The sequence below is a fragment of the Protomyctophum parallelum genome (assembly GCF_964188405.1).
Source record: "Protomyctophum parallelum genome assembly, chromosome: 23".
In the NCBI taxonomy this organism is placed as follows: Eukaryota; Metazoa; Chordata; class Actinopteri; order Myctophiformes; family Myctophidae; genus Protomyctophum; species Protomyctophum parallelum.
In genome coordinates this window covers 16,909,802-16,922,690 of record NC_139715.1, presented here as the reverse complement: position 1 = coordinate 16,922,690, position 12,889 = coordinate 16,909,802, and the positions used below count along the sequence as shown (strand labels likewise).

Here is a 12,889-nt window from a genome sequence, read left to right as displayed (position 1 = left end):
ACAGACCTTGGCCCAGGCCGTAGCGTAACGGTCTGGGCACCTGACTGGTAATCCAGTCGCAGTGTGCCGCGGGTTCGACTCCCGGACCCGACACGGCCTTTACTGCATGTCATCCCCCCATCTCTCTCCCGTTTCCTGTCAGCCTACTGTCTGTCCCTTCAAAAATCAATAAAAGGCGTAAGCCGCAAAAAAATATCTTAAAAAAAAAAAAAAAAAGCAACAGACCTGTCTGGTGGTGCAGACCGGGGTGAAGGCGTTGGTCCCGCAGGTGAACAGCTTCTTGCCGCTGATCAACAGGACGCGTATGTAGTTCTGACAGTCCTCCTGTGGCCGTGAACAATGGAGGTCAGCACATTACTCACTCCCCATGACGTAAGATACTGCAATATCCCTTATATATATACCGGGACTGGGACGTACAGCACATGCAGATACAGTAGTGAATCTTACCTGTGTGTGTGTGTGTGTGTGTGTGTGTGTGTGTGTGTGTGTGTGTGTGTGTGTGTGTGTGTGTGTGTGTGTGTGTGTGTGTGTGTGTGTGTGTGTCGCGGTTTGAAAGTACACTATACTAGCGGTTAGGCTTAACTCACAGTGAATTAAGTCACTTCAGTAGGAAATTATTTGCTGAAAAGGTTTAAGTATACCTAGAATTTGGCTAGTTATCCATTCCTCTGTACCAGTTAGTTGTGTGAACAATGTATACATCAGCTTGCTGAAGTGAAAACCAACAGAACTCCAGAATCCCCATATGGACCATCATTGGAGAAAACAAAGCCTCTGGTATGAATGGGAGTTGTAGTTTTGAACAGACACCCTCCTACCCTGGCAAAAGAAACCTACCTCAGTTTTCCCTTTGGCCTGACACAAGCTCTTGGTGAAGTCGCTAGGGCTCCATTCCGTCGCCTGCATGGGAATGAGAGCGAAATCACAGTCGACGTTGAAATGTTTTAAATTGGTTGACATTTGAACAAGGTAATATCACTCTGCAGATATCTGAAAGACATGATATAGCACTTTAGAATAATGTGTAACCACATAAAGCACAAAGCAATCATAATCCCAAATCCCAGTTTGAATTTAGAGGCAGTGAACAACAAAGGCAACGTGGAGACGTTGTGCTCACAGCCGGCTTATATCCCTGTAAGCACATGAGGGGGATTTAACAAGAAATGCCTGTGAGTTTGGGGGGAAATAAATAATTCACAGCTACAGTATACGGATGAATGGTGTTTTCACAAGACAATGTCATCCGTTTAGTTTAGTTGCCACACGGCATCTTTTTTTTAAACTTAAACTGATAAATACACAAGTTCCACATTGAGAACCTGATCAAAACAGTATACTGTATGCTTCGTTGACCTGCAGGTCCAAAGGGTCAATATGCTTGGCCTCCTCCTTTTTCTCATTACAGCAAATCTCAAGCGAAGAATTGCTTGTCCAGCCCAGTGTCCAGCCCAGAATAGGGACGCAAAGGTTCAAGTGCCTGCCACTCTTGAAAAAAAACGCATGGGGCCTCGGTACTGTAAGGCGTCACAGATCAAGATATCACGCCAGTGACATATACAGTATATTATATTGGATTGCAGGGGAAAAGACAGCAATGTCATTATTCATAGTATAGCAGCCCTGGGGGCGTATAGCTGCAGGGGGATTTATGGAGCGTGTTCTTTTAAGTTTGCTGGCACAGCCCGGTATTCCATTCATTCCATGCCGTCCTTCCTGTGTGCCGCATGTTGTCTCACAGCTGCTGCAGAGGTTTAAACATGCACGGTGGGACTCATAAACGCCTGCGGAGTCCCAACCGCCGCACGGTGAAATACGGCCGAGTGGCGATTTCGCCCACTGAGATCATAAAACGGGGTCATCGTTTCGTTGCGAAAAACAAAAGAAAGAAAAAAATGGTGGGGAAATCTGGATCAGCGAATCCGTCGGGAGAGCACTTCAACATAGAAGGGTGGGAGAGCAGAGCGATCCAAAATGCAGGACAAGTGCTACAGAACCATAAAACCGTGACAATGTAGAACCGCATGGCTCATCTTTACTTCAGAAGAGCCATTTATTTGGACTCAATGTGATGCAAACCTGGGCAAAGTGACGGTATGAGTAACAACTACATTTATCTGAGCAGAACTAATATAATGGCTTTGGTCCTTAATGCTGGCCACAGTCCTGAATCTGAACCTGTCTCCAGTGGAGTCCAGTAAGCGCTAATGGAAGTGATGCTCAATGCTCTGTGCTGCTCCGTGCTAATGTTCATAGTTGGTCATTACAAAAGGCATTGAGGCTTGAAGAACTTGGTCCATTTATTCATTACTCAGTGTGTGGATATTTCTTTCATCATTTCTTTCATCCGCAGCTGAACCCCAGTCGGGGTTAGACGTACACACATCAGCTCACCTGATTTAACGCAGCTGGTATTTGGTAACGCCATGGTGTCACGGTCCGTGACATGTGTTGAAATTGTTTCTTGTGTACCCTGTTCGTGGTTTTAGTTATTACCTTTGTTGTGTTCCTGTGATTTTGAAGTATTTTTGTTTTCCTTGTGTCTTTCCAGTTTTCTCTACTCTTGTTTTGTAGTTTAAGTTTTGTTCCTAGTGTTTCCTGTCTGCCTTGTTTTCTGTCACCTGCCTTGTCTCACCTCCCTGTATAATGTAACCCTAGTCACCTGTGTTCTGTTTGCCTGTTAGCCTATCCTAGTGTGATTGTCAGTTGTGTTCACCTGTGTCCTGTTTTTCCCTGCCTTTATATACTCCCCTGTTCTGTCAGTTCCTTGTCCGATTATTATTGTAAGTCTCGGTGTGTTCTGTTCCTTGAGTCTTTGTTAAATAAATCCGTTGCATTTGAGATCTTCTGCCCCTTGCCTTGCCTACCCTCCTGCCCCGCACACGTGACACATGGAAGATGCTAGCTGCTCATTGGTCATGATTCACTCTCATGGTTTTTTACAGGTGGCTTGACAAGCCAGCTGTCAACCAAACCCCCAGAGGACTAGTGGTGATGTACTGTAGTGGCGAGAATTTCATGATTGGATGGCCTTTTAAGCAATGGGCCAATGGGAGTCTAAGCCCTAAACGCCTCGTACAGGCCAAAAAAGCCTTTGCGCCGCTGAGACAAGCAGCCACCTGTAATTAAATGACATTCCATTTCTTGTTTTTGCCAGGGCATACTCTTTACAATTTACAATTTAGGCATTTAGCAGACGCTCTTAATCCAGAGCGACTTACATTTAAGCAAGAACAAAAGCATGGGAATACATCACATAAAAGCATTTATCAATATCATGAAAAATGTGTAAGCTAGGAAAGTAACAGTGGAATATCTATATAATGAAACTATACATACACTATACATATAAACTATACTCTTTGTCAAGTCATACTCTCTTTGTCAAGTTATACTCTCTTTGCCATGTCATACTCTCTACAATCACCAATATGTTAAAGGGATATTTCACTTTCAAACATATTTGAAAGCGAAATAATTCCGGACTGATGACATGTTTGTCGGCGTGCTTAAGGGCTTGATATACCTTTTGTGTACATGCAGTGTTTGTGGTCCGAAAATAGAAGATGTACAAGCTCACAACACGTTGCAGCATGACACGTTGGGAGCTTGTAGATCTTTGGTGCACAACAAACACCTGCGGAGAACTCTGTACTGTATATAGCCCAGACTTTACTCTTGTCAGTGGTGGTCTGAGAGTGTAGGAAAAAGCTTTCGCACACCTAGAAGAAATCAGGCGTATGTACAGGTGCGTATAGGCCAGTGGACATCAATGAAAGGAATGAAAATACACCCGTGTATCTGGGTACACTGTGTATCTGCTCGGTACATGAGTATTTTCTTTTAAAAATGCAATGTTTCGGTCCCTTCTGACCTTCTTCAGGTCTGAGAGTGTACAAATTGACCCAGATGGATCAATTTGTACACTGAGAGTGTACAAATTAAAAACATTGGAGAACCACTGACTGCTCTACATAAAGCATTGCATACCTCAACATGAAGTGAACCTATTTACATTTACATTTTGTTCGACAATGCCCCAATGCCCAGTTTGTTTGTTTGATTTTTACAGTTGTTTAGTTGCATCTCTGAGTCTTGTTACTTATAATTGTATGCTTGTTCAGTGAATTCAGCCCGGTATACAATGCATACTGCTTTGTCTGATGTTTAAAAAATAAAAAAAGAGAACTAATCCTGAAACTTCAGGATAGAACTAAAAAAATGTTCCAATTACACTATTCCGTGGTTTCCCCGACAACCGTGAACACAAAGGAATAAAAGACTCGTTTGTAAGGCCAAGTTTTGCGAGGCAAAAAATGAATGGCGGAAAAAACGCCAATTTCTACTGTGTCACAACAATGGGCACCGTGCACCGTCGCGAGCAGTTGATTAAACAGGGGTCAGCCCGTGGACGCGTCTTTAAGGGTCAGCCCCCCGCTGTGATTGGAGACAAATTGCTTTCAAAAGTCCTCAATGCGAGAAACCGTGGCGATGGAGCTCCTCCCCCTGCCAGGGATGCTCTATTCACAGAAACACTGATGGATGGGCACTGGTGGAAGAAGAGCTCCAATACCTTTGACTTAAAAAAATACTTACCGGTACTTGACCCATTTAGTCCTGACGTCGAAAAAAAAAAAAAAAAAAATTCTAAAATAATATATATTCAAATATTTGTGCCGCATTTTCACGATATTTCAAAAATAGCAGACCTGAGCTTGTAGATCTGCTATTTTTCAATAGCTAAAGTATAACATAATGCTTTAAAACACCAAAAGGGGTTCCCGTCCAGAATGGGTTAAATACTTTAACTTTCACCTTCTAACCTGAATTTGAACCCGGTTTGTGGGTGCTGACATTTTATTTCTCACCATTAATCTAATAGAGCCTGCCTGCTTGCACAAGGGATAAATTGAATCTCTTGGCAGTCTTGAGGTCAAAATTAGTGTCAGATCCCTGGGTCTTGGTGAGACATGACCTTTGACACGATCTAAATGTATCCATAGAAGAGCAGGGAGACAAAATACAACCAACAATATTGTATAAAGTATGTATAAGATTGGACAAATGTACAAAAGTAATGAAATTACAATATTTTTCAAGTACCAATAGTAAAAGTACCCATTATGAAGAATTATTATATATAGCTGAAGTTGATTAATGTACGTTTTGTAATAATAATCTGCAATAACTTAAATAATTGTAGTGGAATAATAAGTATTCGCCACGGACATTTACTGTAGTGGAGTGAAAGTATAAAGGATTGGAAAATGGAAAGTAAAAGGACATCAGAATTGTACTTGAGTGAACGTTCCATCACTGTGGATGAGCGCCGCGACCAATATGTCCCCTGATGTAGAGAAGAGCAAATTAAATGTCTTGTAAAAACAGAAAAAAGGGGGAGATTGGAATGTCTGTTCTGTAGCTTAGCTTTATTTATTGCTTCGGGGGTTGACAGGCAATGTCCCGCTTTAAATCTACGTGAGACCCATGTTGATTATAGATAGACTCGAACCCGCGACACCAGCCTATAGGTGCCTGGACCGCTCTGCCGGCCCAGGCCATGGATAGACATATATATGTGTTTAAGTCTAACCACCTGGATTCAAACCCTGGTCTCCCGCATCATCCGCATGGCCCCTGGGGGGGGGGGGGGGGGGTGTATTGGGCTTCTAGGCTACAGGCAGGGCTATTCTGCTCCGCGAGCATGGATTTCTTTCCGGGTTTGCGTAAATGACGCCCCTATAAACTGTCTGTGTCGCCACGCAGCAAGACAGGATGCAGTAGCACGCAGTGTCACACACACACACACACACACACACACACACACGTGCACGCACGCACGCATCCTCCCCCTTGGGTCACTCTTAATGATGACATGCCACCAAAGTTCACAGCTCAGAAATACATTTGTCAGAGCTAACCCCCCCCCCCCCCCCCCACAAACACACACACACACACACACACACACACACACACACACACACACACACACACACACACGACAAGTCAAACAATGACACGAGTTTTGTGTGCTATGGGGGGTTCAATTTAGTCAGGTTGGTGCACTTCAACACTGCTTCCGAAAGACTTCTACTAACAATTCCATGAGCATCCTTTTCCAGCAAGACGTGTCGTTTGCAATGTTGGCAGAGTGGAAAAATAATCAGCTCTCTCAAATTGTTTTCTTTTATTTGCCGTCGTCCTATCTTTTCATACAGGACTTTCTTTTATTATTTTTCAGACACATTGCTTAAAGCAAATGACATTTCCGTGGGAGGAAATAGCTCTCCTATTGACAGCATTTGAATAATTGCACTTTCTATATCTTTGAACATTTCAAAGAGTTGCTATAAATGCTTAGTACAAGCAAGCAAACTTAAAAAAAGAACTCCAGCTAGTTCTTCATTTGGTATCCATCAAGTCCACAGATATAAAAGTATGCATGGGCCATAATTGCCCTACTGTACTTTACTATTCATTACTATATACTACAGCTCTCTACATCTCTGAAATATCAGTATATATATTCTCCAGTGCAATTGTTTAAAAACTTAAGTTACTTTGTAGATGTAGATGGATATTACAACCTTTACCTTTACAAATGAAGCCCTATTCTATACTTTGACACATTTTGATGAATATAAGTACTTACAGTACTTTGGTGCCAAGTATATTTTGATGCAAATACCTTTTTGTAAGTAAAGTTTAATACAGGCCTTTACTTTATAACAGAGTATCTATATTATGAATCACAATTTGTGATTGCCAATTGGCAGAGAGAGATATGGTGTGGAATGCACATCGACTAAATTATCAGTTTAGTGGTTTGACAGATGCATCATTGCATCATGCAATTTGGAAAAGTTACAGTAACCCTCGCAAAAATGACGAATGAGGAAAGAAAAAAATCAATGAACATACTGTACTATACTTTACATCTCCCTGTGAAATACTAACACTCCAATTTCACCGGAATAATTCAGGCAAAGACGCAAAACAAGGGTAACCAACGATAGAACTCAAGACGGAGGTACAGAAATCTATGGTATGCGTCCTTCCATTTCAATGAGTTTTACCTAAACTTATTCAGACAGAGATGCGGGACTGGAGAGGAAAAGTCTGCAGAAGGAGAAGGGGAGAGGAGGAGGGGTAGGTAGAGGGAGAGGAGGGGAGAGGAGAGAGATCTCGTTCCTGTGTGATGTTGGCGCATACAAACAGCAGGCCAGCTAGCCCAGTGAACTGGTTGGTTTGTGGACACTGCTGCACCACTATAGCCTTTTATGGTCGCTTTCCTCCTACGACTCTTTTAGAGACCAACTCACACTGACTACACCCACAGCCTTTCTTACTGCCACCTGCTGGACGCAAAGCCAACCTCAGACTGCCGAGGGCTCCCGAGGCGAGTTAGAGGGTGAACAGTGAACACACAGGACGGATATCCTGTTGTGGGCATCCATCTTGATGCTAAATAAATAGCGTCAATGCTAGCGAGCTAAAATAGCCATCCTTGCTCTAGAAAGTGCCAATGTTTCCATCTAGACCACCGGATAATCAGCAAAGACCTCCGAACATCGCACGTTTTATCCAAACCGCGGAGAGCTCGGTAGATTAGTTATTCAGCCTTTAGTCAGCCTGTATAATGTTATGCGGGTGGGGGTGAGGTTGCCCAACCCGGTCTAGGATCGCTAAAGAAGGAAAGGCCAAGCCAAAATAATAATTATTTTCAGCTATCCGGTTTGATATCAATAATAAAGCTTATCGGAGCATTCCGCCAGAAGCGGAAGCTAATTAGATTCCTTATGGCAGAGCGTTACGTCACAAGCAGTAAGTCTGTTAAATGTTTTACCATTAATGGTAAAATGTTTATTTTAATTTTTTTCACTGTCCTTCAAACCCTCGGTCTCAGTCCATGATCTTGAATCTTGTAACAATTTGCCACAAAATTGCTGAAGATAATATATTTAAATATCTTAAATATCTGGCTCCACGTTCCTGCAGGACGTCGATAAAGATCGATCTCATACAATGTGCACAGCTTGCAACAGTCACGTTCTCCCTGTTCATTCTATCTCTTTCTATTTCTATCTCTCCCCCTTCCTCTTCCTCTTGCACTCTTCGCTGCATCCCCAAAATTAGCCCCATTTTCAACAGTGCTCCTGAGTTACGGAAGACCTCCCACCCTGCTGAACTCTCCAGGCTCTCAGTTAATTAGAGCAGTGGTTCCCAAACCTTTTCATGTCAAGGACCCCCAAATTGACACTAATTTGCCCGCGGACCCCCATTTAAAAAGGTATGCCAGGGACCCCCATAAGAGAAGACTTTCACGGCTCTAGCAGTGATTCTCAACCTGTTTAAGTTCAAGGACCCCCAGTTTGGCACGTCTACAGACCCCCCATTTAATGGCATTTCTATCCCTGGGACCCTCAACTTATATTGTAAAATCAATGTTAATTTAAATTTCAATGTTACATTTAATAAGTGTTCAAATTGTACACTCTCTGAGTTACAGACCGATAAGGGTCCATCTGGTTTCTAAATGATCATTTAGCTGGGGACCCCCTGGAACTCCCTCAAGGACCCCTGGGGGTCCCCAGACCCCACTTTGGGAACCACTGAATTAGCATGTTGCTGTAGAGATGATCCTTGTGTTTTGCAACGGCCACTGTAACTGAGATCTCCTGTACTCACAGGGAGCTGTCAGTGGGCTGTGTAAGAGGCTCCGTTTGAGGAGGTCTTATAGTTTAGACTTTAGAGGATCTGTCTGTATCTTGCCTTAGGCATTGGGGGGAGAGAGTTGTGAATGATTAGTTACTTGAGCCCAGTGTTCTAGCTAGGTACCTCCTTCTTATTACTCCAAATATCAACTCACAACATAGGATACTTACTGAATGACATATTTTACCTGTAGTATTGTTATATTATTAATCTTGTGACGTCATGGCCTGGCGTCATGCTGTCGACCGTTTCCGTGACAACCAGTCACAGAACAACAGACAAACAAATAACATCCCGATGGGATGATTACATTTAACAGTGTACATTTTTACACTTTCTGAGATAACTCTCACAGCTCCCAGGAATTCATCCATATGTCATTGGCAGCAAAAACACAAACACAAGAGGATGTTTTCTTACCTGTATGAGGGAGACGTTGTTCAGACTCAGCCTGAAAAGATAGTTTCTGTGAAGAAATGAGAGAGGGAGGAACAAAGCATTACAACCCAGCGTTCCACACACACACACACACACACACACACACACACACACACACACACACACACACACACACACACACACACACACACACACACGATTGCCTGCCTGAGGTCAGAGGTGGTCAATATTGTAATTACTGGTATTTAAAACCTTTGGCTCAATTATGATTAAATGAACGATTAAAATGAAAACAGCCAATCAACAGGGTTAATTGGTTAATCAGACTAATCAATGTAGTCGGATTATTATTAGTCGGGGCGGGTCGTCACCTGGCTCCTACAACGAGTTGGTTCCTGGTGAGGTCCAGGGCCAACTGGGAGAAGTCCTTCACACCGGGATGGGAGAACTGGGACATCCACAGCCTCAACGCTGCATGGAAGAGAGAGAACGTGAAGGGAGGGAAAGAGAGCAAGGGAAGAGGAAGGAAGGAAGGTGGAGGGAGAGAGTAGAAGAGGGAAGAGTTGGATCAATGGATGGATGAATGGATGGACGGGCAGAAGTGAAAGGGAGAGAGGAGGAGAGAGATTGGCATGAGGAGAAGGCGGCGTGGGAAGAGTGAGGTAGGAAAAACCGATAGGAGGAAGAGAGGGGAAGAGAGGGGAAAGGCAAGAGGAAGAAGAATGGAGGAGAGGAAAGAGACCAAAACAATAACGTCAATCACTGACGTTTTTCCATGCAGGAATTATACCACACACACACACACACACACACACACACACACACACATGTATGTATGTGCACGTGTGCGTGCGTGTTTAGAACTGTAGTGTAGGATGTGCCACATCTCTCCACTGACAGGCCGAGCTAACCTAAAGTGACAATCTGGTGACAGTTTCTCCCACAGACCATAATCCTCTCAGCCTGCAGAGCCTGCGCGTTCCAGGTTAAAAACCCAGAAAGTGTCAAACCTCCTGTTTGTTTAGTATTCCGTTTTGAAGGCCCTGAGCTGGAATCAGCTACGTACACCATGTGTGGAGAAGCTGGCACTTGTGAAGTGTTGTTTCGTCGAGCCGCTTTCTGAGAGACCTCTGAGTGCTTAATTTTTTAATCTCAGCTGTCCCCAAAAGTGTGGCCTGCAGACTCACGACGAAGGATTGGAAAACATAATAATGTTCCAAATCAAAATCCCTGTTTGCGGAGGTGCAGGGCGTTGTTTGGCAACTAGGAACAATAGGGAAGGCAGGCATTACAAACCCTTCCAGAATTGAAATCTCTTTGGATCGACACAACTCACGTGCGGATTGCATATTTAGTATTCAGTTGTTGCATTTGCTTTATTGGTTTGATTAGCGGGAGAGCTTGTTATATGGAGGAACACAGCCAACCGCAATCAACAGCAACGCTTAAAACAGGCGGAGTGTGTTGATTGCCCAGGAAAAGCAACTCCATCCCTGTCGAATCCTGTGTCAGACTACAAGAGGAATAACAGACGGCAAATTGTCTGTTTCATGCATTGCAGGGAAAAAAACCTTTTCAAATCGCATTTAATCCTCATATTCTCATTAACCCCAAGAGCCAGGGTTTTTTTTATGACATCTCTGCCATAGAAAGCACAGCCTTTTTGCCATTACATTGCGGCACATTAAAAGTGAAATACATCCTGAAAATGTGCAAGCAGTGCTGTTAAAGAATGAATAGACACAACCAATGCCCCTTTAGGGGATTATGCTATATCACACTGCTTATACTGGCAGCAGTGCTTAATGTATACCAATGAAAGCAATGGTGAGTGAAAACAACGCCTCTGTAGTACGCACGGATTGTTAATCACCTTCAACCTGTCGCCTCAATATCGGACACTTAATAGTCGAATAATAGTCTGAATAAGGGCCCAAGTGGAAAATCTCACCCGTCCGACCACATTTTTTGCCAATTATTTGAGGGCCCACTCGCAATATCCCGACTGGCCCACCACCTGGTTTATCATCCATATAATGCCCCATCTTTTTGGCCAACAGTAAACCAACCGGCAATCTCCTGTACGATTATGCTGTGCTATTGAAAGGTTAAGGACGGACGGGGGCCACTCCCGTGAAAGTTCCCATGCAGCAGATGAAGGTTATGGCAGGGTAATAGTGAAGCATTATTCATCCCACTACAGCAGGCAGCGCTGCGAATGTCAGCAGCACGCTCCTCGTTTCAGCAAGGACAGCAAGAGTAGTGCGGGTAGAACACGCATATGAAGCTTGTTGAACAGAGAACCTTGCAGGGCAACGTGGCTGTGGTTTGCATTCAAACGTGCATACTTATACACTTGCGACCGCACACACACACGCACGCACGCACGCACTCGCGCACGCACGCACGCACGCACGCACGCACACACACACCTAGAAGTCACAGCGCACAGTAGCATGCAGACAGCCTCGTCCAAAAGATGACTGACAGCTTCCTGACAGGATGTGGTTTGAGGGGCCGTACGTGGCCAGTCGTTTTCTAGTCCCTTCAACTTTGACCTCTAGAGAAAACTGCAGGGAATGCAGAAGTCCAAGGTTCTCTATGTTAAAACAACACAACACTGTCAAACGGAAAGACAGAGACGTCTGTCTGTCTGTCTGTCTGTCTGTCTGTCTAATCTACTGTATCTATCTGTCTTTACTCTTTACATATTTTATACCGCTCGTTTTGACATTGACTTGTTTTCCTTTCTTTCTCTTCTTTCCCCTTTCTTTCTTTCTTTCTTTCTCTCATTTTTAGGCTCACTTACGGACTCTTGATAAGCAGTTTGGCAGTGGAAATGCCTCAATGATAATTTAACTTTATCTCTCTTCATCTAACTATCTCGACTCAGAGAGAGAGAGAGAGCCCCAAGATTGAGGAAACATGGAATAAATGTGAGTGGACGTCTAAGAAGCTATACATGAATGGAGGGACGCGAGCGCAAACGTTCGTCTGACCTAAGAGGAGGCTGAGAGGATGAGATGAGGAGCAGGTCGAAAGAAGGAGAAGGGCAAAATTTACATTTTAAAGAGCAACTTAATGCCCGGATTTTGGCTCGAATTCTCCTTTCAAGAACACATCTGCAGAGGTCCCCCTCAACCCCCCTCACCCCCCCGTGGCGTGCGTGCCTCATTTAACCCGTTCAGGACGAGAAGCCCCTTTTTGGTGTTTTAAGCATTGTGTTATACTTTAGCTGTTGAAAAATAGCAGATCTACAAGCTTGTAGCGCAAATCTTTGAATATGTATTCTTTCACGGTGAATGTTATTAACTCATATCTTTGCCTCTAGGGGTCCTTGAACACATTTTCAGATGGGGGGGGGTCAGTTGCCAATTTCATATCATTTTCGGGGTCCTTGGCATGGAATAGTTGGAGAACCAATGACATAAAACATAGGGTTTTGTTTTCAGAAAACTGCCATGATTTAAAAGACTTGTTGTATGGTGTCTCAGTCCTAAATTGGTTAAGGACACCGAGGAGCCCTCCCGGTCACATGGCGAGTGGAGAGAGGAGTGTGTTGTTGTTGGAAAGTACAGGCCGCGTGTACAGATTCCATAGCAGCGGCAAGACAGACTCGCCTCTGTTGTTGGTCTTCCACCATGTTTTGATTTGCAAAAGGCCACTTCTCACTGCTGATTCACATGCAGGGTCTGACGCGTTTTAACCACGTATACGCCCCAGCCGTCAATACCAGGCCAGGGTTTCCCAAACGCTTGGTCGGGAGTACTTC

At 43.9% G+C, this 12,889-nt stretch overlaps 1 protein-coding gene across 1 annotated transcript in view; it reads right to left on the bottom strand.

Moving 5' to 3' along the window:
• The window catches only part of LOC310853820 (semaphorin-5B-like), a 104,318-nt gene that overhangs the window by 51,480 nt on the left and 39,949 nt on the right, over positions 1 to 12,889 (bottom strand). The window contains exons 4-7 of the mRNA XM_083758295.1: positions 9,489 to 9,588; positions 9,139 to 9,184; positions 841 to 903; positions 226 to 324 (exon numbers count right to left, since the gene is read on the bottom strand). Coding sequence (XP_083614421.1) covers positions 226 to 324; positions 841 to 903; positions 9,139 to 9,184; positions 9,489 to 9,588 — 308 coding nt within the window. The remainder of the gene's footprint in view (positions 1 to 225; positions 325 to 840; positions 904 to 9,138; positions 9,185 to 9,488; positions 9,589 to 12,889) is intronic.